We start from the raw sequence: 26,148 nt of genomic DNA, 5'->3' as shown, positions 1-26,148 counted from the left end.
CCCTGAGAGTGATGACCCTGTGAATTCTCTGCCAAAGAATATTGGGACCAAAACATTGAATATTTTCAAAAATGAGTTTGATATAATATTTAGGGCAAAAGGGATCAAAGTGTATTGGGAGAAAAGGCAACCAGGGAACTGAGTTGGATGCTCACTTATGATGATAATAATGACAAAACAGGCCCAAGAGGTGACATGATCTACTTCTGCTCCTATTTTGTATGTTTTCAATATTTCTATCTTATTTCATAATAATATTTCATCATAAACACATAGGAATGACAGACACACATACCCATCCAAAATGTTTTAATATGTCCTTCCCCACAATAAAAGAACGTTAAAAAAAATCATTTCAAAAACAAAGAAAACTATGTTCTCCTGAACTGAAGTTCTAAAAAGATCACAATAGCTGTTACTATCACTACACAGTGAACCAAACATCATTTCTGCTATCACCTAACATAGTTGGTCTGCCTGATCCCACCTAATGCAAAATCCAATTGACGAAACTAATCACCAACATGGTCAACAGAAGCATTTGCTCCTCTATCCACTCTTGAAATTATACTGTAGAGAAATGTTGTTTTGTTCATCATCACCTTGCCCTAGTGGACAGCCATAATATATCAAACACTCCTAAGGCTAAAACTGTCAGAAACTCCATGTAAAACTGAGATCCTCACAGTTCCTTGCACATCATTACACCTCCACAATGTATCATTTACAGTTAATTCAGTTGCAGGAGGATTAGAATCTATTACAAAAGTCACTAGATTCAACTCTTCTGTTACAATCACAATGAAGAGTTATTTATGCCGAAGAATTACAGTTCTGTGGCTGGAATGGGCTTTGTTTCATATGATGTCAATGTTTCAGGGTTAGATTAGATTACGGGCAGCACGGTGGCACAGTGGTTAGCACTGCTGCCTCACAGCGCCAGGGACCTGGGTTCAATTCCCGCCTCAGGCGACTGACTGTGTGGAGTTTGCACGTTCTCCCCGTGTCTGCGTGGGTTTCCTCCGGGTGCTCCGGTTTCCTCCCACAGTCACAAAGATGTGCGGGTCAGGTGAATTGGCCATGCTAAATTGCCCCTAGTGTTAGGTAAGGGGTATATGTAGGGGTATGGGTGGGTTGCGCTTCGGCGGGTCGGTGTGGACATGTTGGGCCGAAGGGCCTGTTTCCACACTGTAAGTAATCTAATCTAGTCTTACAGTGTGGAAACAGGCCCTTCGGCCCATCAAGTCCACACCGACCCGCCGAAGCACAACCCACCCATACCCCTACATTTACCCCTTACCTAACACTACGGGCAATTTAGCTTGGCCAATTCACCTGACCCGCACATCTTTGGACTGTGGGAGGAAACCGGAGCACCCGGAGGAAACCCACGCAGACACGGGGAGAACGTGCAAACTCCACACAGTCAGTTGGGAATGTAACTGACAATACATTCAGTTAAAGTGGAATTCTTTGTTCACACACTTTTCTTATGTAGTTCACTGTGACATCCTAATATTCAACAGAAATCACACAGCAACCATGGGTAAGAAACCAGACACTGACCATTGCTACTTTGGACTGATTTTCTGGAAGTGAGCTACATAGAGTAAAGGTGAAACATAGGGAGTCTGCTGGGCTGTATCTGGAATACTTACAGAGCAGTAAAATCTGTGAATGGAACAATCCAGAGATTAAATGTGCCTCACCCACTGCTTCAGTTCCAAATATGAACACTTGCCTGCTGCAGATGGAAGATTCAGTTTGTCTAGACTCACTTCCCAGTGGATGGTAAAATGGCTTCAAGACATGAAGTCTGAATTCCCTGTTGTGGATTTTCCAATCTAACTCCTACATTTGACCAGAAGGGGGAGTGTGACTAACATGTTCATAAATCAAAACATAAAATCGAAATGTATGAAAAGAAAATTCTTTTAAGTCCATGGTTCATTTATTTATCAATCTGACCTTCTGTTTATTGATTTGGCTTTGTGTTTTTTTTCATTAGAATGCACTCTGTTCACAGCATTTTGAAAACATCCTTTGTAAAGTTGCTTCCAAGTGGTCATGCAATAAGTAGAGTGCACTAAGTAGACTATCAGCAGGCTACCAAAAAGGGGGAAAGTTGTTCTGAGCAACTTTGGGTAAGTCTGCCCCTTCCGTAATAAAAGAAAGAACTGCGGATGTTGGTCATCTGAAACAAACAAAAACAGAAAATGCTAGAGAAACTCAACAGGTCTGAAAGCATCTGTGGAGAGAAAACACAGTGTTTTCAGTCCAGAGACCCCTTTTGTTTGTTTCAGCCCCTTCCCTGCCCTGTAGCTCATGAGGTGATGTAGAGACATGCACCATTTAGTTGGCAGAGACCTAGCTGAATTTTAAAAAATACACTTATAAGATATGCCAAATAAAAACCAAAAGAATTGTGGATACTGTAAATTAGAAACAAAAACAAAAACTGCTGGAAAAGCTCAGCAAGGTCTGGCAGCATCTGTGAAGAGAAATCAGAATTAACGTTTCTGGTCGAGTGACCGTTCCTCTGAACTCAACCCGAAACATTAACTCTGATTTCTCTTCACAGATGCTGCCAGACCTGCTGACATTTTCCAGCAATTTCTCTTTTTTTCTCATAAGTTATGCCTCAGTCCTGATGTAATGCTGGCCCTGAATTACCTGCCCTCCTGAACATATTAATTTACTTTCCAGTCGGTCTAATCTATTATTTTTCCGTTGAAAAACACATATCTATTGCATTATCTCTGAGAGCATCTCTAACAAAATACTTTATAAATCCCAAGTCTCTTGCTCCCTCTGATTTATATTTGTCCCCATTTAGAATACACACTGAATTGGACCATAACCTGCAATGAACCATAAGCAATGTGCTAAGAAATTATAAAGGCCATTTTGGCCAAATACTTCAGGCACCAATAAATAGAAATCAGGAAGGGTATCTGCCAGTACTACACCCATCAATTCTATACAACAATAGTTGAAAAGAATTTTTATTTGGTTATTTGTCTGCTTGTATCAAAAACAATGGTAATGCTTTACTTCCAGCTTGGTTTTTTTCTATGTTACTACTTGAAACTAAGTTTTGCACCCAGCTATCTTCATACATAATGTGACGACATTGTACACTTTTCACTGTACCCTGGTACTTCTGGAATGAGTGCACATGACAATAAAGCTCAATCAAAAAGGAAGAGGTGGCACTTTGGGCTGCAATGAAGGGTTACTCTATTTTCAGTGCAAGACCCTTTTGTACCATCATTGTAAAAGAATTGAAGCCAGCGCCAATCCCAGAGATTCATTAAAAGACTGGTAGATAATTGAAATGCTTATGGACACTTCTTAAAGAACCAGCTCCCAAAACACTTCATTTAATGACATCTGAAAATAGCAATTAGCTGACCAAGAATAAACATGTCATTGCAAAGAATTCAGACTACTGCTTAAAAGAAGTCACATTTTAGTGTCCACTTCTCTTTGGATGTTTGAAGAAGACTTTTGAAGCACACCAGGCGACTTTCTAAGCAACTCTGTTCGAAACAACAATTTAAATAGTATCCATTTATAGAGTATCCTTAATGTAATAAAAGATCCCAAGTGGAATTCATTGCCACAGAAGGCTGTAGAGGCCAGGTCATTGAGTAAACTGAAGACTGAGATAGAGAGGTTCTTGATTACCAAGGGCATTCAGGGTTATGGAGAGAAAGTGGGACAATGGTGTTGAGAAACTTATCAGCCATGATTGAATGGCAGCGCAGACTTGATGGGCAGAATGGCCTAATTTCTGCTCCTATGTATTATGATCTTAAGTGTGTCATAGTAAATTATAACACTCATTCAAAGGTTGAGATTTTATGGCAAATGATTAAAAGCTTGGTTGAAAAGAGAAGCAGAGAGTTTTTGGACTGAATTAAAGGAACACAGCTATGTTGGAGGCTTGTGGGGCTGGAGGAGATAACCACAACACAACGTGTTGAAGGCACAAAAAGATTTTGAAACAAAGAAGAGAGTTTTAATGTTGAACCATTGGCTAATCTGTGACCACAGAGGTGATAGGTGAATGAGATTTCATGGAAGTAAGAATATAGACAGCAGAATGAGGAGTGATATAAATTTTAGGAAGGATAGAATGTGGAAGGATTGCACTGGGATAGTCATGTTCAGAAGTAATAACAATGGTGGAGGGATTCTGACAAGCTGATAAGGTCAGATTGTGAGGATGTTACAAAGGTGAAAATATGCAGTGTTAACAATGCTGTGGATATGTGGTCAGAGGCTAATTTATAAATTGAAGGCTCTCAACAGTCTGGTTCAGGCTCAGAAAATTGTCAAGGACAGGAATAAAGTCAGTGACTAAAGAGCAGCTTGTAGCATGGAGAAAAGACAATGGTTTTCATTTTCTTAGTGTTTTATTGAAGGAAATTTATGTTTATTCAGTTCTGGATGGTGGCCAAGCAGTCTGATAATTTCAGAGAAAATAGTGACAAGTGTTATCAGCTTGTCAGAATCCCTCCACCATTGTTATTACTTCTGAACATGAATATCCCAGTGCATCCTTCCACATTCTATCCCTCCTAAAATTGATATCATTCCACATTCTGCTGTCTATATTCTTACTTGCATGAAATCTCATTCACCTATCATCTCTGTGGTCACAGATTAACCAATGCATCAACATTAAAACTCTCTTCTTTGTTTCCAAAACTCAAGTGTTGGAAAACCTGTTCAACCAAAGTATAGCATTCCATCCATTCCCAACAGGTCCTGGAATAGAAGGTGAACTCATAGCCTTTAATTCAAAGGTATAGTGCTACCCACAGAATGGCAAAACTTCCTAGCAGTACTGCAGAGGGAAGTGAAAACCAGGAGAAAATGTTAAAATTTAAGTGTTGCTGGATTGGCAACAGTTATAGGTCAGCAAGAACAATAGTGAAGGGCAAAGTGAACTTGACACCAGTTAAGATACAAGCAGTAGAATTTTGGATAACATACAGTTTATGTAGTATACACAGTGGTGATACTAGCCAGAACACTGGAATAGTAAACTCTAAACATAACAAAGGCATGAATGAGAATTTCAGATGAGTTGAGGGAAAGGGAAAGGGAAAGGCGGGTGACACATGAAGATGATGTATGAAGTGTTTGCAATGGAGGAGATATCAGATTGAAAGTCTAACCCAGGACAAAACATGAAAATACAAACACAAATAATTAAATTTGACCTTTGGTAATATGAAAAATTAAAATTTGCTTCAAAATAGTTTAAAATATTCTGAGTTAGTGGTTTGGTTTCCATATCGATTTGTATTTAGAATTTAGTTTGTAACCCTTAATTTCCTTTCTACTTCATGGAAAGGCTCTGATCCTGATTCTTACATTCTTTAAATTGCATAATTTGGAATTGAATCACTCAAACATTTTATTCAAGCAACTTGCATGTCTCATCCACACTCCAATGTGTTTCTTTTCAACAATTTCATGTTGCAGCCATGAACAGCAGAGAGTTAAGACCATTGAATAGCTCAAAGTTCAACCACAAAATGGTCAATAGAAGGGGAATGTCAGGCCAAGAGTACATAGGAAGATATAAAATAAGAGTAGAAATTGATTATTTGATCCCTCAAGCCTGCTCCATTACTTAATATCATCATGGTTGGTTTATTTGCTTTACGAATTCCACATTCCATTCTACCTCCAATAACCCCCATTCCCTTGCTTAACAAGAATCTAACTACCTAGTCCTCAAAAATATTCAATGACTCCACTTCCACCATCATCTGAGACAGAGAGTTTCAGAATCACGCAGCCTTCTGAGAGAAAAGCTTCTTGCCTTTGTCCAAAAGGACAATCCTTAATTTTAAAACACTTTCTGTACTAAAAAAACATCCTTTCCACATTCTCTTTCTCAAGACCATTCAGAATCTTACACACTTCAAACAACTCCCTCCTCATTCTTCTATACTTCAGGAACAAGCCTAAATATGACAAGCCTGTTCACTTTATCCTCAGAAGACAACCGATTCTTTCCTGGAATCAGTGTGATAAACCTCCTCTGAACCATCGAGTGAGCTAAAGCGAATTTTATATGGAGAGGAGAATGGATTCAATAAATGCAAACTGGTGAGTAGATTTGAGATCAAGTGACAAACTGATGAAAGTGATACCAGATAGAATGAAGTATGGAGGTTCATGGCTGGTGACAGGTCAGAGGCCTAGATTATAATGGCTTGTTCATGGAGCCATACCTTAGTTACTTGGAATTGTATAGTAAGATTAGCCTCAAATTGGGAATTTATTGTTTCAATTGAAAAGTGGGATTGAAAAATAGCATTTTAATTTCATGATCTGTCAACTTTCAACATGCTCATTATCTTTTCTATGTTAGTTTGCAGTCTATAAAATGGAATAGTACTGACACATCTTGGTAATCTTTTGTTGGAGAATTTATATTAAGAGAATAAGGTTGCCTTTTTTTTCACTTGCAATGTAATGGAGGCAAAATGGAATGTGATGATGAATAACAAAGTGGGGAAATAACTATTTAAAAAGACAAAAGGTTTTAACACTTAAAGAACAAAATACTCACTAACCAATAACACGACAATCACAATGTACATGCCAGCATGTGAGAAGACCATCCAACCCATCATGCCCTCAGTAGCCCATTGAAACAATGAAATCGACTTTCTTGTTACCCTCAGGACCATGACATTCCTTTATCAATTATATACTTTTCTTCCAAAGATGTGCATGTTAGGTGAATTGGCCATGGAAAAAAATGCAGGCTTACAGGGATAGGGTAGAGGATGGGTCTGGGTGGGATGCTTTTCAGAGAGTCAGTGTGGACTCAATGAGCTGAATGGCCTTCCACATTGTAGGAATTCCTTTATTCAGTGGCAATTTATAAGATATTATATACTCTTTTAATAAATATTTGTCGCCCAATTATGTCTTGTACTAAAAAATCAATGTGTGTGTGAGTATTGATCTACACTTCATTTAATAATGTGAAATATTTCTAATATGGAAGTATGATTGAACAATACTGTGTGTTAAACTATATGTGGACTTAGAAGGATAAGTACATGAGAGAGTCAAAGCCAAAGGATTTTGGGATGTTTTCTGTCAGATTTTGAAAATGGATTGAAAACAGTATGTGAGTCAACAACTACCAGGGAAATTTGGCATGGCTGAAGTGAGGAGGAGTTGTGGAAGAGCTGTAGTGTGCGGGCGGTAATAAGTTTCATTCCAAAATGGATTTGAGGTTGGGAGCTGCCATCAGTTTAGAGGATAAGAATTTACTGAGAGAAGCAGGTCTTTCTGTGGGAGAGAAAGGAGCACCCAATAACCATGTTATATTTGTCGCAAGAACATCATGTCCAGGTAAACAAAAACATTTCCTGGTGATGGCAAGGAGGAACTAAGGAAATTCATGAGAGCTAAATGAAATATAAGGAGATGATGTCATGGTGAGGTGAAGTGGAAGAAGCAGCTGTGCAGCAAAACCTTTGGCTCAGATCTGCTTTGCCTCAATAACATATTTCTGTGGTTCAATATTCCACATACTTCTATGACGCATTTTGAATTGAACAATACCATACCTAACTTTTTGATTAAAATAATTTTATAAAATCTCTACCACTTTAAATTAAATCAACCAACCAAACAGTAGCCTCTGTTGTATTACACTTTCAATAAAAACAAGCAGAATAATATTGTTAACAGCACCAGATGTGAAAAGTTATGATCCTGGCCTGCTGAATTAACCTCTTTCTTCTGAGCTTCTTTTGTATGTTTTAAAGGGAATACGCTCTTTCTATTCAGTAGAGCTCCAACTTCGAACCCTAAGGAATTGGCTGGCCCAGTGTTTTTACCTTAGATCTTCTCGTAAGTGTATGATTATACAGTAATGATTTTTACCTAAATATTTCATACTGCAACGGAGACTATTGGTGATAGTATGATATTCGCTGAGCCTTTTTGTGATGTAAGGGTAAAGAGCCTTCGGTTAGGGAACGCATTTGAAAAGGAATTGTCCCAGAAGACCCGTGGAGACTTTGAGTGTTTATCAGGGAAGTAATCTGGGATTAAACAGCAAGGTTCATCCATTTGCAATCATACTAAATACCTGTAAACTGAAACCTAACACCATATCCCAGCTACTTCTCACAGGAACAACTGTAAATGAAAACAATAAGTATTGGTGAACCTCAGCAAGTCTTACAATATCTATAGAGAGAAAAACAGAGTTACTGCAGTAACTTCTTCAGAACTGATAGCAGCTGTAAATGGTGGTGTTTATGCTAATGACAGGGAGTGGTGTGAGGGGAAGGAGAGAATAGAATCCAAAGATTCAGAAAGGAAGAGAAAAGGAAAGGCAAACGAACTGATTGCTGATGATAAGTCAAGAGATTTATCATAAATGGAGTGAAAACCAAAGGAGGTCTATTCCCGAGGGTGGGGAGTCCAACCTAGACAGCAAATGCTTAACCTGAGAGGGGAAAGACTTAAAAGAGGCCTAAGGAGCATCTTCTTCCATGCAGAGGGAGGTGTGTGTATGGCATGAGCTGTCAGAGGAAGTGGATGGGTATATGAATAGGACGGTTTGGAGGGATATGGGTCAAATGATGATAAATCGGACTAGATTCATTCAGGATACCTGGCTGGCATGGGTGAATTGGACCAAAGGGTCTGTTCTCATTCTGTATATCTCTATGTCTCTGTAACTGTAGATGCTGTAAATCAGAAACAAAAGCAGAAATTGCTGGAAAAGTTCAGTAAGTTTGGTAGCATCTGTGATGTGAAATCAGAATTAATGAAGGATCATCAGACCTGAAGCATTAACTCTGATTTCTCTTCACAGATGCTGCCAGACCTGTTGAGCTTTTCCAGATAAATGGAGTGCTCCAGCAAAGCTCAACATGAGCTGGAGGAACAACAGATAATTTTTCACTTAGGTATCTTACAATTTTCAGAAATTTCAATATCGAATTTAACAATTTCTGAACGTGCACGCTCTCCCCTCTATTCACGGCCTTTCCCTCACTGTTCTGGGTCCCATTCCAAAAGGGGGGTTGCCCGCAGAACTAACCCATTTCCAGCCATTCACATTCTCATTGGCACCCATTCAGTGTTCACCTCCCTCCCAGTTTATCACCAGCAACCCCTTTGTTTGCCTCTCTTCATTTTCTCCTGTAGGCACCGTCTCCATGTATTCTACTCACCCCTTCCCGACCCATCTCCATCATCAGTGTAAATACCGACCTCATCCAGCTGCTATCAATTCTGAAGAAGAGTCACTGGACTCCAAATGTTAACTTTTTTCTCTCTCTCACCACCAATACTGCTCGAACTGAAAAGGTTTTCCAGCTATTTCTATTTTGGGATTCAGATCTCCAGTGTGAGCAGTACTTTGTTTTATTTATATATTAGGAAATTGCATGGATTAAAGGCCAAATTCTCACCCTCAGATCAAGTATCATTTCAGCAAATATTTAATCCCGAAAAGCACGGGACTTCATTGTAATTTATGAATACTCTGCCTCAGGGGTAGACGCGAGTCAATGCCTTTAGCCAACGTGGGGCACCAGTAATAGCGCCAAACACAGTTACCTTTACAGTGAATACAAAGGAGAGGGTAAGCAGCTGGACTCACTTAAAGTCGCTTATTCACTGGGACACCTGAGACACAGTTTGGCAGAAACAGCAGCCTTTCATTTATTAATAGAACCAAAGACTGGAGTTAAGGAGTGTTAGTGTGGACCTGTAACTGTTTGAGGCACAGGCAGTGCTTAAGAAGAATATGTGGACTGTATATGTGAGATCGTTTCCTTATAACGCAAGCAGCATCCCCTGTGTGTGCGTGCAGGCTGCAACTCTGTTATGCAACCTTTATCCCCCTCATTCATGTTCAGCTAGAAGGCCGGAGTAAAAGCCCGAAACAGACCGTGACCCTGAAAGCCTCAGTGAAATCCTGTTATTAGTTACCTTATTATTTTCCCTCCCACCCATTCCTCTTGTCTCCTCTGCTTCCCTGCCGTTCACAACACATTATCCCAGTCCACATATTGCAAAGATAGACAGGGCGGCAAAGCTGGGAGGTTCTCAGTATTTCTCAGATGAATAAACTGCATATTACGCTTAAAATTGCAATGAAACCTGCTACGAGGAGCAGGACAGAAGACGCCAAGTTTTGTTTAAGCAGCTAGAATAAGGTGAAAACACCGTGCAGGGAAACAGAAACTGGGAATTTTGCAAATAATCTGATGCATCGATTAAATTATATGCAGTCAACTAACCGAGAGTCTGTAACGTGGATACTTTAGGGACAAATTTCTGACATTGAATGGTCGTCTGAATATTTGAATCATATTTGTAAAGCGGTTCAAATCGTTGTTTTATGTTGGTTTAACATTTTGCAAGGTTTTGTACAGATTTACGATGTCATTCTGTCCTTAACCTCTGCAATAATTTCGAAGATTTCATTGGATTAGATGTTAAATGCCGCTATAATGGGAATAATCAACGCCATGAGAGTGCGCGTTCATGTGTGAATTTGTACAGTTATAAATGGTATCTCCCTGCTTGTGTATGTTTGGTAGCTCTGTGTGTTGGAGCGGGGAGGAGGATAGGGGAGGGAAGTTTTGTAGTTTTATTAACCTTCTTAAACCAAAAAAATTGTCTCGTCCGCTCAGATTAAACAGTTAATAAAATCCAAACGCTATTCAGTAAATCCGGGTTTAGTTTGAAAATGCCTATGATTACTCGGGAGTTAATCTCTGCTCCCTTGTCTCTTTCCCCAGTGTGATATTAAAGGGGGCCATCGTGCAACCGGAGTTATGTGGCAAGCCATTTTGTCAGAGACATTTCACATCCTAAACATCCCAAAGCTCCAGAGAAGGACTGCTCTCATTCTAGCACGGGATATTGACTCAGGGACAACCCTCAGTGCGGAGGCCTCGCTGCAGAGCCGGTTCAGCTCAGAGTTGTTCTCAACAGGAACGGAAGGTTCACGAATCTCCAACCCGGCTGCCCTCAGGACTGTGATGTCGATTCCCAACATCACGGGCTGCGGTTCGATTAGAAAGTCCCAGCCCTCAAAGCTAATCGTTATTAAGTTTCTACGGTCTGATATGGAGAACAAGCCGATGCTGCACAGTCTTTTACAGGACCATTGGACCCGAGATGCCTTGAAGCAAGCGGCCGACTCGCAACCAGCAATGCTGGGTCCTCTCTCTCCCACACAGGAAGGGTGCCATCCGGCCAGAACCGACAGTGGAACCCACTCTTTACAGGAATATTCCACACCTGGAGCTGAATCGGTTCTCCCTTTGATGGTGCTCGTTTCAAAACTCAAAACTCGAGTTTTAAAGCTCAGGTGGATTCAGCCCCAGAACATCCCGAACTGAACAAATGATTCACATATTCAGACGAACATTCAGTGTCAGAAATTTGGGATCGAATAGTACAGGCCAGAATGACTCCCCACTGCGCTCACACACTAGCCACACTCTATTACATGTCGGCAATAACCTTATACTGTGTGGGCCAGGGAGTTACAGCAGGGAGAGAGTGGGCAGCCAGAGTGACTAGCGAAGGCCCAACTAAAATCAAGCAGGATTTTATGTATATATACATATTATGTATTATATATATATAATATATATATATAAAATACATACAATGGAGCTCGACAATATCGAAGCTAATCTAACCTGGCCTCTTCTCATTTCACGAATGCCAGTTCCAACGCCACTGAATCCAACCTCCGGACAACTGCCCCTTTTGGCTCTAATCAGCTCGAGTTCGATTATTTGCAGAACGCACCAGCCACACTGAAATCAGCCGCGTTTTCAAAATCCTTGCAGCCAGTTCGCTCAAAAGATTACGGAAATAATTCATTCGCTAATCGCACCGAGACTGCTGTCTGACACAGCACCGATTTACTGAAACCAACTTGAGGCGTTGAATAGGGAAATGTTCGCTCTGTTCCATTACCCTGATGCACGTTGTATGGCACGATCTGCCTGTACTGCACCCACAACAACACCTTTTCTCTGTTACCTAGGTCCATGTGACACTAATAAATCAAATCAAACGGTACTGCCGGGCAATCTGAGCTTGCAGTCCTCCCCACCCACATCCTTTTCTTCTAGAAACGTATACAATATTCCATATTTCAGCATCTTAAGTAATGGATAGAAAGGCTTTTTACACGGTCAGGGTGGATGGGGAGAGAACGGAAGTGGGGTGTCGAGATAAGGGGTCAGCCGTGAGCAAGTTGAAACGCGAGGAGAATCGATGGGCAGAACGGTCTCTGTAAGCGGGAAGAGACTGACTCTGAGAGGTGTGTTTATTAGAGAAAAAAAGGTATGCAAAGACTCGGGATAACGAATCAAGTTATTCCCTAATCCAGTCAATTATAATTATGATATTGCATTTAACTGAAAGAAATTGCCAGTTTTATAATAGACATTTATCATTATATGCATCAACTCAGTCTGGGTGTAACGCACAGGCTAACTGCGGCGACACCTTAGAATAAACGGCACTTCTGAAATTCTTGCCCGCGCTGTTTTAGTTTATCTTATTGGAACAGAAATCTAACAGGCCAGCGGTTGTTGTAATCAATGTCTCCCTGTTTCTCATACATCAGATGGAAATAAAAAGCAGCGTATATTAAAAGTTGCTACAATGAAACTGTATGTATCTGGAACCCCACACCTGGTCTTGAACAAAAACACATCCAGGTTTCCGGCCAAGAAATAAATGTATAGTACCCCCCGCCGCCACAGTGTCCAGTAATCTCAGGATTCAATTTCTGAATGAGACCGAAACCCACTGGTTTGTCCACAGACACGAGCCTCACTACATTTTGCAACGTGCACTGACATGAGCAAAACATCACATTTGAAAGCTACAGACATTTCAGAACAAGACCACACAAGATGTGTCCGTGAAATGCTTCCTTCTTTCTAATTCGTTGAATACAATCATTTTGTAAACTATTGGCAACAAAAGACTTGCTCGATTACACTCTGACTGCAACTGATGAGATCCAGGATAAGTTACCACCACTTTCAGTGGGATCTTGATACTCATAACACCGACACACTGACTCACTGACACTTCTAGTTAGACTGATGGTGAGAGTTGTAACCACACTTACTTTCCCTGAGGTAATTTAGGTGTGAGAGCAGGACTTCAGCATTGTAGAGGGAGGTCAGGCGGAGAAAGTCTTCCTTGTTCATTTTACAGAGCTCCTTGCCGTCCGTGTTGTGAAAGAGGGCCGTGTCGATCTCCAGAAGCCCGTATTCCTTGATGGCCCACTCCAGCCACTGTCTGACGTGTTCCTGGCTCCAAAGAGTCGGATCTGCGAAACACCAGCCATTTAAAGAACTCATCCAGAATCCTGCACAAACCGCACCGACTGCACAACACTAAACTCTCCAATCCACACGTTGTTCTCGTTAAAGGGACAGTGCCGATTCTGTACGCAGTTAATACTGAAGCTTAGCTCCCACCAGCCGCTTGACTCAATCCAGATGTATGCGAGCCAGTCGGCTAATTTCTGGTAATGGAAATTGAGTGCATAATTGGATCAAAATCAGTGAGCTTTAGAGATGTGGTCGAGTCTTATCACTGATATTTCACCTTGGTGTAATTAAAGCAAAACTGAGACGGGGGCACGCAGGGGGAGGGGAGCAAGGTGGGGTGGGGTGGGGGGAGCTTCTGAGAGACCTCCATTGATGGGCAGGCCTCCATCTGGCCTGAGAGACTACCTTTGCTACCTGTAGTTACCTGCCGGCACGATCACTCTCCGCTCGTTGGTGGTCATGTTAGGCGGCGGTGGTCCGTTCTTCTCGTCCATGTAATTGCCGTAACTCATGGGGTTGGGGTCGGTGCCACTGACCAGCTTATTGCACTTGGCCACGCTGCAGTCTACAGGTGAATCCCTGTCAGGGGTGAAGAAGGAGACAGACGTCAGAGCCCGGGAGGTACAAAGCGACACAGGTGCCGCAGTTCGCCCTCCGTATTTGTTCACATCCTCAGGTCGCTGTACAAACCAAGCGCCCTGAACGAACCTCCTCTGAAAATGTGGGCAGTTGTTCCCAGGGTTTGTGACTCACTTTAATTACATCTGTGTGTGCACACAACGGTCAACAGTAGATTATCCCATTGTTTAAATGAATATAATACAACATCGATTAGAGGAAAACGGGCAAGATTGCCTGTCTGCGTTAGATGTGAATGAAATTTCCTCAGGATCGATTTCATCTAATTTTCATGCCCCCAGCCTTTCCAATAACCCAAATGCAAAACTAGTTGTGTTCGGCTAAAAAAAAATCAACTTCACAGGCCCATGCACGTAACCCAATGTTCAACAGAGACTGATAACAAAGAGAAGGGAGGCAAAGTGAGGAATAAAGGGCAAAAGGAGACAAGATGTGGCAGAGATTTTAACATGTCTGTGAGTGCAGCCCTACAGAGGCGGGACACAGTCATGTAGGGACTGTTTATATTACTGGGCTAGGAATCTAGAGAACGTGTGTTCAAATTGCCCATTGCAATTTGAGGATTTGAATTTCATTTTCTGAAAGATCTGGAATCAATAAAAGCTGGCGAAAGTTTTGGACCAGTTTACAGATCGAGACGCGCATGGAGACCCAACGGGCTCACTGCCATCCGGTTCTCCTCACCCGGCTTGGTCTCCGTGTGTCTCTCGATCTGGAAAGTGGCTGAAAAATCCGCTCAGTTGTGTAAAAGGCCCACCCTTAACTTTTCAAGAGAGCTCGAGATGAACTAATCCCCGCAATAAATGACGCATTTTACACAGAAGTTAAGGTCTTAGCCTTGTCGTTTTGTTTTCTCGCAAGGCCCTCTATATTTACTGACGAAGGAGCGACCCGTCTCTTTGGGAGCACAATGAGCAGATCATAATCCAATCCCACAGCCCTCCCAGCAGAACCACGCCATACAGCTGGGGACTGTACGGATCCGGTTGTAAGTATAGTAGAGTTTGTTCTCTACAATAAATATGTAATCACATGCAAACATATTATGTGCAAGCTTGTTGGAAATACAATGGGAGAATTCATACGCAATTTTATGTAACAAATTGAAGTAAATTTCATGTCAGTGTATGCTTAGTTGACACAAACACTCTTGGGTGGTGTGTACTTAAGAAATGATATTGGGCGAATGGGGTATTACCACATGTTGAGTGGAGATGAATTCAGGAGATGGACAGTTTGATGGCCCCCTCTCTGCCTGTGGGATCTGCTTTTGTTGGAAAAGGCTGTCTGATCCGATGTTACCTGGACCCGTTAATATGGTCGTATTCCCTCTTGATATGAACCCTGACGGGCTGGTTGATCCATTCTTGTTGAGGCAAGGGATTGATTTTGTGCGTTTGTCCATAGTCGGCTGCAGCTGAAGCCGTCATATCCGCTTTGGGGAGATGTGCAGCCACGTACGAGGTGTCAAACAGGGACTGATCGTCACTCACAACCGACAGGGCTTCCTGAAAACAGCAGAAAGAGCAGAGGGCATACCGTCAGAAAGGTGCAGGTACAGACAGTAATCCCAACTCGAGGTGGTGAACCCTCCCAACCTGAGGCAGAGATTCAGGGGACAATCCAACCCATGAGAGAGCGCCCCCTCTCCGTTATGTGATTGTGACAACAGATTAATTATTGAAAATGGCCTCAACCTCAACAATGAGAATGCAATCACTTCAGAAAATATTCATCAATATCCTGCACATCAGTTTTAAATCCATCTCCACACTATGGACTATCTGATACGTTATAAATGTGTACATCCCGATGAGCCGACGTGAGGGTGCGTTTTTATGGGTGTCACAGAATCATCATTAAGAACTCAGGCCGTGAACAAAACACCCATAATCGTTTGGAACCCAGGGTTTGCTGAAAAGGATACCTTGTGGCGAAGTTTGCGCCCATCAGGGCAATTCGCAAGAAATACCAATTGGTATGTTTGAGAATTGCCTTGACCAATAACAGACGTAAAACGTGCGAACAAATGCCCTTTTTCAGCAAATTTTAACGGAATATTTATTAACTGAGCAATTCCAATAACCGTATTATCTCCATGAAAACTGAAAGGACAGGAATGTCAAATATATTCGGACATACTGTCCCCAGGAGCTGGAAACCCTAGTCTGGTACCTCCCGATCCATCTCTGGAAGTGACCGGGATGTCTACAGGTTACGGAGAAAATGCTTTTGCGTTGGCAAGTATCAATCTTGCATTCAAAGGGTGTAGCAAAACTAGGGCAAAGTCTGAAGCAGATCGGGAAGGTCACTAGAGGTTCGCGAGTGGTTTGACAAAGGAGTGAGCAGTTCCTATCCGCCGCGGCCCGGACTAATCTAGGACATTGGCAAGTATTTTCCCCATACTGTCTGTGTTGCTGCTGCAGGCTTGTCTGCTCAGTGACTCTGCAGTTGCCAACGCTCAGAAATCCAAGCCAAAACCAAACTTCTGTGAGCTCGGCTAAAGGGGTAGAGCCAGAGCGGGGAGAGGCGCCTAACCCTGCTCCAGCTCAGAATTAGTACAGCAGAGAGAGAGAGAGAAACACGAAATAAACACCGTCAAAAGTCGAACATAAATCAGAGGGAATGCGGGAGGAGAGCAGATAGTTTTCCATCTTTATTGTGTTAAGGAAAAAGGAAATCTGTCAGGAAACAGGGGTGTAAAGAACGGAAATGTCTGCTGGGTCGATAAGAGAGGGGGTTTGCTGAGGATCCTACAGTTCAGTTATGAATCAATCAAGCCTTCATTTAAAACTGTTTGTTGCAAGACCCTGAGGAGCGCTCACCCCTCTCCCTCTCTCTCTCCGCTTGAGCATTCGCCACTCTGTAACACTGGATTTGAAAGGGGGTCCTCCTGCCTGGTCCTATTTATTGACTCTCCCTCTGCCCCGGGGACAGCAAGTCTCTTTTTGGACCGAGCAGCAATGAGCTGCGGGCGGCGCGCACACACAGCGCGGCCGCTCTCCTTCAAGGGGACAACATCGCAGGGAATTGCTGGTCACACGGGACACTCCAAGGCACGGTCTCCGCGCGTCTGAGGGAGGGGAGGGTTGGCATTGGTTTTCAGAGCCGCTGGGCGCTGTGCCACCCGGCGTTGCGCAGTTGGTCGTGGTCGGTGGCAGGTTCCCCCCCCCCCCCCCCCCCCCGCCTCTGCAATGAGAGCAGCCCCTCACTCTCCTGGTCTCACCCAGGGTGAATGATAGCCAGCTCTCTGCCCCGGGCGCAACTCGAGAAGCAACTGTCCACAGCTCCTGCAGGACTGAGCACAGTGACCCCTCTCCACAATCCTCTGCCTCTGCCAGGCCAAGAAAAAAAGACATTTCCAAAGGAGATAGACAATCTGACGGCATGGCGCTGCTGTTGGGCTGGAAACTTGGGGTGGGGGCAGTTGGAGCGGGGGGCGGGGGGGGGTAATGAGGTGAAGGAAAAAAAAGTGGCGTCACCCCCGAAGGAAAAGCGAGAAACAAAACATCCCGAGGACAGGAGGCTGTTCAAGCCCCCCCCCCCCCCCCAGAGCCCCCCCTCCAACCCCTTCCCTTTACCTTAATAGTGCCGTCCATTTCCCCCGATTTCTTCCCTTTTCCACAAATCGGAACAATATCGCAAACATGACACGGTCAGGAGGTAATTACAACCACAATTCTTACTCGGACAGGCGAGGTAACCGGATGAAAGATTGGCAATACTGGGAAGTGAAGTCAGCCGCCCGGGAGGAAGCCGCTGAACCAATGGTGGGGGCTCATTACACATTTTTTTTTGAAAGCAGGATATTTTGGCCGTCAAGATAAGGGAGAGAAAAAAAACACAGAAACAATAGTCGTTTCTCTTTTCCGTGGTTCCAATGCGTTTTCCTGTTCGCCCCTCACCCTCTCTCAGACACACACACACACACACGTTCACAGTTACTTCAGAGTAAAATAAAACCACCGACGCTTATGTTTACAACTGGTCACAGAGTCACTTAGCAAATCGTTCGCTCCCCTTGGGTGAGTACACATCGGCAGATTATCTCCATCCCCTTACGCCCTATTTAAGGAAGACTTTGACATGTATTTATTTACCAAGATCAGACGAAACAATCCTGCCCCCCCCCCCCCCCCCGAGCATCATCTCGAGCAGCCAACAGCGTTTCCCCAAACCCCTTGAAAAGTTACCAGTAACCAGTCACCAAGCTAAGCAATTCTCCCATCGGATTACTGCAACATGTTCATCTGCACTTAAAATACACTCTTAGGAACGTCTTATTCAGCATAATTCAGAATGAATGGTTTACCTGCTCAGGTGATTTTAAAACAACTTTATTTAAATGTATTTATTTGGAATCTGCCCTTCAAGTCCAGACGTCTCGCTCTTGCTTTGTATTAAAACGCGTTACAAGTCTTCAGTTGCCTTATCCGATTGTTCGGTCTTGATTAACTTGGCGAATTTAGCTCACAGTCCTCTCTCTCTCTCTCCCCCACCCCCTCCATTCCCCCCGCCTCTGAAATGATTCTCATCAATTCAGGCAGCATTTCACTGGAACTGCAGATCCCAACCTGAGCGGATCGCAGTGAGGCACTGACCAATCGGGAGAGGGCTATTTCAGCGCTAATTGCAGGTTTCGCTCCTGGATGTATGCAGTTTCACTTTCCCTCTCTCTGTCTCTAGCGGAAAACTCTCCGTCTCCTAAATCCCCGGTTCACTGTAATCAGTTACTTTAAACGTGTCTCCAACCTGGACTCCAAGTGTGGGATTTATTCAGAGCCAGTCAATGAGAGAGGGGAAGAGGCTGGCGGTTTGCAATAAGAGTAATAGAATATTTTAAAGAGAGAGAGAAAAAAATACACTTGACATTGGTGTGTTGGCCATGCCAAGGATTGCCTATGCAGAGTTGCTGCAGCTCACGAATGAATGCGCCTTTCTTTGCAGGTAACGGAGATTCTCATTCCTGATCAGCGGCGGAATGTCCTTCAGAAAGTCAGCTGTTGAGTCCCTGTCCTCCTGCTCTCTTCCCTCCTCGCCCGTGAGACCCCACCCCCTCCCCCGGCATAGCCCTCTCCCTACCCGGCTGCAGCTAGAGCCCACTGTCGCTGTTATCCCTCAAACCCGAGAATGCCGAGCCTTGGGCCATGCAGTCACCGGGGGGAGAGGGGAGGGGGGAGGGGGCAACAGAAGGCCGAGTGAACAGACCCGAAGGTTTGTTTACAATGGAGAACCGATTCTCAGGTTGTCCCTGGCACCTCACTTTTTTTTTCAAGAATTTAAAAACAAAACGAAAATTGCCTGGGGAGAACGGGTTCAAACCACCAACAAGACCCCCCCCACCCACGCATACACCCCCCATAATTTATGAGGCAGCTCTGGTGGTGAGCTTTAATATCTCACTTGACTTTTCTTTACGGCGGGAGGGGCGAAGATGACGACAATTTCAGACATTCAAATAAAACGAACCTATTGACTTAGCCTTGGAATGGTAGGGGCAAATTCCCACAATTACAATGGTCCTACGAAATGTTGGGGGAGTGGGTGGGAGGGCGGGGAGGTGTATCTGCAACTCTGAACACACAAGCAAGCTGTCTGAGCCGTTGCTCCAGGCCATCATTAATTTGAGATTTATTTTTATTGGAGAATTTCTAGTCTCCGCTGACCTTAGCAAAACAAGTCTGCAACCAGGACCTGGATGCGCTTGAATGAAACATAATATAACTGCAAAGTCTTTCTTGTTGACCTGATTTGGGGTTTGTCTGAGTGTTTAAACATTGATATTGTACATACCTATCTTTCTAAAGTAATAGATGTTGGGGATTGCAATTAGATCGATGTCTCGTTCTGAGCATCGTCATAAAAGGGCCGATTATTGTCAGCCCGGTGGAAAAAGAAGAGGACGGCGCTTTCTGGCGGAGTCTTGCTCACTTGGTGAGCTTTGGTTGAACTCTGGAAGTGAGAGAGCACGGAACAGAGTGAGAATTGTTCCACGTTCACAGACCTCTCCGCCTTGGCTGGAGACTGTCTGAAAACCAGCCTTTGTGAAATAACACAAACGTTATGACTGGGTGAAAAAATATGCTATTTCAAGGGCGTTAGGCACAAGCCCGAGGTCTACATACTGCACTATTTATCAACGCCACAGAATATCAGAGACATCAATGTTTTCGAAAGGTCTTCTTTAACAGGACCGAGGTGCGTCTTAAGCTTCGGTGTCAAAGCTTCTCCTTTTGATCGTGAGCAGTTAACACTGCCTGAAATGAATAAACCCGGGCCCTTGCACAATTGCAACTGCGTGTTTTTCACCTTAAAAATAATACACACACTTCTTCAATTACCGCAGATATTTACCTTGTATGAAATTGATATATATAGATATTAAAAAACTGCAAGGTGTCTGCATTAGATGCATACACGGTGAGCGAATCACATTAACGAATTGGACGCTAAAAATGTTCTTTTTTTTCAGTCGAGATGATTTATTTCACTGCTATTTTAACCTCTGGTGGATTTTTTTTCCCGTCTGGTCGACTCAAGGGGGGCGGTGTGCAGGAAGGGGAAAGTTCCTCTTTTCTAAAAGGTCTGACTCTGTGAAGAAATGGACTGCCCAAAAAAGAAGGGAGTAAAGGATGAAGGGAAGAATAGTTTAGTTTGGAATTGGTCAGATACGATCTACAGACAAACGCTTGGGACGTGGGCCAGGTGACTGTAGAAACCACAGAGCGGGCCTGACTCTGTGGCTGAAATCCCCTTTCTCCAAATCTTAGCAGCAACTACAGCACTTCCGAAGCGGATTTAAAGTCAGTCCATATCCACGTTAAGCACATTCCTGAGTTGAATACTCAATTCAAAACTCATTTATGTAGACTGTCTACTTAATTTGATTTCACACATGCTGTGATTGGGCCTGAAGTGGGCCTGCCAGGCAATATCAATCTGCGCAAAATAAAGTTATAATAAATTCGTTTTCCTTTCAAATTCCTATCCGCCATTGAACTTGAAGTTTGGAATATTACATTTATGTTAGGTTTGAAAAATGGAGAGACAGGCGACAGACAGAATGTTCAATTCTATCTTTCTTTAAATCAATTCCAGCATTTTCGAAGTTACACCATTCCCGGGTGATGCCTGGGGATGAAGGTAACTCTCCCAATAAGTGATAGCAACAACGGCAAGGATCACATAAGCAAAAATATTGTGAGTGATAAGGACTGAAAGTCGCCCCCAGTATTTAACTAAATAACAGGCAGGGTCTTGCTTTTCAGATTCAGCCAGTTTCTGAAATTGCAAACCACTCTGAAATTGGACAGGGTTATTGCTGTTAAACAGGTGGAAATTCAGACACAGCTGAAAGAACAATTTCAACAATATTTTCCAGGGTGCTCCCTTTTTTCTTCGATTCTTCCTTCCAACAAAAAAAATGTTAAATGGTTTGAAGTTCAGGCCGTTGCAGGAACGCTGCTGTCTCATTCTTACCTTTACGTAAGACGAGGTGTCCGGAACAGTCTGAAACATCTTCCTTCAAGCTGCCCACTCTCCCGCTCCGGTTGGATCCACGTCCTGAAAGGAGTCTCACATTTGAGAAGGAATACAGCAGACGAGTTTTGCTCGTGCCCCTTTCACTCAGGCCACCACACCTTGACCCCTATACATTTCCTGTCGACTGCCTGGCCATGTTGAACCGCACACAGCGGACATAAAATGCATTCCAAATCACTCAGATAGGACATCACTTTACCCCACTCCGTCACAGACACACCTACAAGTGATGATTCTCAGGAAATGTTTAAATACTGCTCCTTCAAACGTGTATTACATTAGTGAGTCTGTTTGTCTGTCTGTCTGTCTATCTATCTATCCATCCATCTATCCATCCTCCAGATACTGTCTCTGTCCCTCAGGCTCCCTCCCTTCCCGGTATATCTGTTGCAGGGTTAATTTTGTGCACCACTTTTTCTCTCTTATTTCCTCCACGCCCATCTGTTCTCTCCTTTAACTTCTCATTTGCCCCCCTCCCTCTTTTTCCTTCTGATTTTTTTTCCCTCTCTTCACCTTTGTATTCTGCCAGCATTCATTTAGATGTGTCCGCTAACCGGAGAGAGTCAGTCTCTTCTCACTCTCGAACACGTTGTAAGTTTGCTTCAACTGTTCATTGCTCCGCGCTGGGTTTTTTAAAACCCAATTTAAAACCAGCCGTTTTTTTTACACGATTTAGGGTCTTTAGAAAGAACACTGGAATAGACAAACTCACCCCTTACGCCGGTTAAAAACACCCTGGGTTTCTTTCACTCAGGCGCTGTAGTGTAGCAGCGAGACAGACTAGTTAACGGGCCATTGCTAGCCTAATACTGGCTGTGTATAAGTCTTGACAAGAAAGTCCATACTGTGGTATAGTGGGGGCTGTGTGCCTCCAAAACTCCAGACAGACCGAGTTCAGCAAAGCCTCGGGGAATTATTATTAACAGAGCATTTTTTTTAAAAAAGAAAAGCCATGGTTTAGTTGATCAATTTCTGAGATGCCTTCTAATTAATTACTGTGAAATGGAAATCCTCCTGTGTCAAACTGAATTCGAAACCCGTCCCCAAGAATTACATTTTCACCATAAACCCGGACAAGTAGGAAACTCCTAATTTGACTCTTTTTTTTGAAAGGAGTTAAACCAAGAAGCGACACTGAGTGGAGCTCCAACTCCGCAGCTCCAACACAATCTCCAACTTAATTTAAAATGAATGGGGAAAGGGAGGGAGCAAATGAGAAGTTAAGGGCTTAACTTTAACAGAGCCAGCCCTAACTTTAGTAACAAAACCAAAAACAGAAAATACCAACTTTTTTTTTAAACAAAGTTATTCAGGGTACATGTATCCTTTTTAAAAAAAAAGACAACCTAAACTTTTAATTCCGTCGGTCTCCCCTCCCCCACTGCGACCCAGGCTGCAGCATATTGAAACAGTTTTCTCTGAACAGTAACATCTAACGAGTCGGGGTGAAAGGGGCCAGACAGGTCGCTCTGTCTGCGTTCAGTTCTACCGTTCAATTATATACTAACGGAACTGATGAAGGTATTTACATTTCTGAGCAACGCAAAGTTAACTAGTTCGTGACATTGTAAGGAAGTATTATTGAGGGAGAAAGAATGTACGTCTGACATTTCCAAAATCACAGCATGTTAACAGTGAGTTCACATTTGAATCATTCGAATCCTTTAGATTTTTGGTGGTGGAGTTTACAGCCACGGCACAACGACACAGCACACAGAGACAAAGATACACACACAGGCAGACACAAACAAGCACACAACACATACATACATTCAAACACATAGATACACACACAAACACAGCCATCTAAGCACATACAGTCAAACACAACCACAGAACACACACAGACACATTCAAACACACACAGTCACACACAACCACAAAATACACACAGACACATTCAAACACATACAGTCACACACAATCACAACCACATAAGCACAGACACATTCAAACATACAGACACACAAACACGAACTCATAAACAAAGACAGCTACGCACAAACACGTCCAGACGCACAAACACAGCCACAAAACACATACAGTCACAGACACGACCATGCAAACACTTGTAGACTCACAAACACATATGCAACTACACAAATGCAGCTAGACATAAACACATACAGACACAAACACAACACACAAGCTTGTACAGTCTCACACAAATACAGCCACTCAAAGACACATACAGACTCAAAAACACAGCCACGTAAACACAGACAGGACCACGCAAACACAGCCAAATACAAACAAATGTGCAGACACACGCAAACGCATACAGCCACAAACTCAGCCACACAAACACATACAGGCGCACAAACACCGATGTACAGATGCAAACAAACCCAAATACACACAACAACGCATACGGACACACGCAAACTCAAGGGTATATACAGACTCGCACACACACACACACACACTAACGTACACAGATAGACGGACGCAGACGAAGATAAACGCAAGAACACGCACATTCACGCAACTGAATGGAAAGTTGATTGAGAATGAGTGAAGGCCGTGAGCTGGAGCAGCGCCGAGTTCTGGAGCTGCTGAAAACAAGCAATGAGAACTATTCCAGCAAATTGTAAGATGTGACAATCTGACAACAATTGGAATAAATAAAATGCCAAGAATTGGAGACATCAAACTCACAAACACTTTAACTTGAGTGTAGGGAAGCGAGTCCTTCAGTAATGGGATTCCTACTTCATCGCTTTCACAGCCCCAGTGCACAGCATCCATTATTCACCAAACTGTAAACTCGATCGAAGCTCAGTAAATAGTTGATTTAAGAATGGCTGCATTTGAGAGAAAGCATCTGGTGCACGACTTCTCAGTCACAATTTACCGCACACTCCAGTCTTATGTAAACAAAAGAAAATGCACGTGTTAACAAGAAATATGGCCTGGAACTTGCGGAAGAGGAATTTCAGAAATGGCATCGCTATTTTGAAGGGCGGTGTGGATCATAGAATCTCAAAGCACAGAAAATGGCCATTCGACATATCTGTGTTGTGTGCTAGCGCTTTGAAATCTGTCCAAATTAATCCAGTACTCAACTGCTCCCCATAACTCTGCAAATCTTTAAATGCAAGGCCCCATTGGCCGTTTTGAAGGTACCTACGATTTTTAATCTCCTGTCAGGGCATTCCAGATGATCACAACATTTGTGTGAAATAATTTCCTTTCATTTCCGATCTGGTTACTTTTCTAGTCATGTACAATGTTTAAGCACTTTTCATTCGCATACCAGTTGGAAAGTTAACTGTTTCTTCCCGCTTGTACTGCCAAAACGACAACGCTTTCCCTTAACCCCTCCCCCCCCCCCAACTCAGATGGAAAGAGAACGATTCAAACTTTTTCCAACTCCTGGATATAATTGAAACCCTTTATCCCGGGTTACATCCTGATAACCGTATCCTGTACCTTTCCGAGACAGTGACATCCTTCCGGATTTGTGGTATCCAGCTGAACACATATTGCAACCGCAGTCTAGAACATAGAACATTAGAGCGCAGTACAGCCATTCGGCCCTCGATTTTGCGCCGACCTGTGGAACCAATCTGAAGCCTATGTATCCTACACTTTTCCATTTTCAGCCATATGTTAAATCAATGACCATTTAATGCCCTTAAAGTTGGCGAGTCTATTAGTGTTGCAGGCAGTGTGTTCCACACCCCCACTACTCTGAGTAACGAAACTACCTCTGACATCTGTCCTGTATCTATCACCCCTCAATTTAAAGCTATATCCCCTCGTGCTAGCCATCACCATCGAGGAAAAAGGCTCTCACTGTCCACCTGATCTAACCTTCTGATTATCTTATGTATCTAACCAATGACTGGTAAGTATTTAGCACAGTTTCCTTGTTTTATTATTTGATGCCCTATTTATAAAGCCAAACAGCCTTGAGTCGTTTGCAACTATATTATCAACTGGCTTTGTCAGCTCCAATGGTTTATGACTCTGCATCACCAGATTTCCATCCAAATAAAATCATTTTGATGATACAGCCACTTCATATCATTATCCCCACATGCATTAGTTCACATTTACTCGTGTTAAATTGAAGTCGAGTTAGGCATGGGGGTCTCTTGGACTCTGCTGCGGGATCCCTTATTTGTGAAGACCCCGGCGGATCTGATTACAGCATTCCCGCCCGCAATGATTATCTTTGATTCTTCGTCAAGAAACGAACTACTTCTGCCTGAGGAAAACATTCGATGAACTACACCTTTCACCAACTTACACCCTCCTGAAATGTGCTGCTGTGCTGTTCAATACAGATATTTTCCTAATCAACCTGTTATAAGACGCCTCTGGGACAAGTGGGACTTAAACCGGGGCCTTCTAGCAAGTAGGTAGGGACGCTACCACTGCATTACACTACCACTGCATTACATTTCCACTGCATTACACTACCGCTGCATTTCACTACCGCTGCATTACACTACTATTGCATTACAAGTGTGCTTTCCTGCTCAATCCATTGCCAACATCTGAATCATTTGCTGGTGTTTAGGACTTGGGCTCCCTGCATCCAGCTTTTTTTCCCTGGAGCGTCAGGGGCCGA

The 26,148-nt window shown here is 43.1% G+C and overlaps 1 protein-coding gene across 6 annotated transcripts in view; it reads right to left on the bottom strand.

Moving 5' to 3' along the window:
- The window catches only part of fli1 (Fli-1 proto-oncogene, ETS transcription factor), an 83,196-nt gene extending 58,811 nt beyond the window's left edge, over positions 1-24,385 (bottom strand). Inside the window, exons 1-5 of one of the 6 annotated variants that reach the window (XM_060847005.1) lie at positions 24,228-24,385; positions 21,507-21,590; positions 15,330-15,535; positions 13,813-13,967; positions 13,181-13,384 (exon numbers count right to left, since the gene is read on the bottom strand). In XM_060847005.1, coding sequence (XP_060702988.1) covers positions 13,181-13,384; positions 13,813-13,967; positions 15,330-15,535; positions 21,507-21,545 — 604 coding nt within the window. In that variant the 5' untranslated portion in view covers positions 21,546-21,590; positions 24,228-24,385. Of the gene's footprint in view, positions 1-13,180; positions 13,385-13,812; positions 13,968-15,329; positions 15,536-17,608; positions 18,079-18,339; positions 18,559-21,506; positions 21,863-22,281; positions 22,751-24,227 lie in introns of those variants that run through there. The other 5 variants (XM_060847002.1, XM_060847007.1, XM_060847003.1 and 2 more) reach the window with 5 other exon arrangements.
- Positions 24,386-26,148: the final 1,763 nt, after the last annotated feature.

Source organism: Hemiscyllium ocellatum, chromosome 29, assembly GCF_020745735.1.
Source record: "Hemiscyllium ocellatum isolate sHemOce1 chromosome 29, sHemOce1.pat.X.cur, whole genome shotgun sequence".
NCBI classification, from domain to species: domain Eukaryota; kingdom Metazoa; phylum Chordata; class Chondrichthyes; order Orectolobiformes; family Hemiscylliidae; genus Hemiscyllium; species Hemiscyllium ocellatum.
This window is presented reverse-complemented; position numbering and strand designations above follow the sequence as displayed.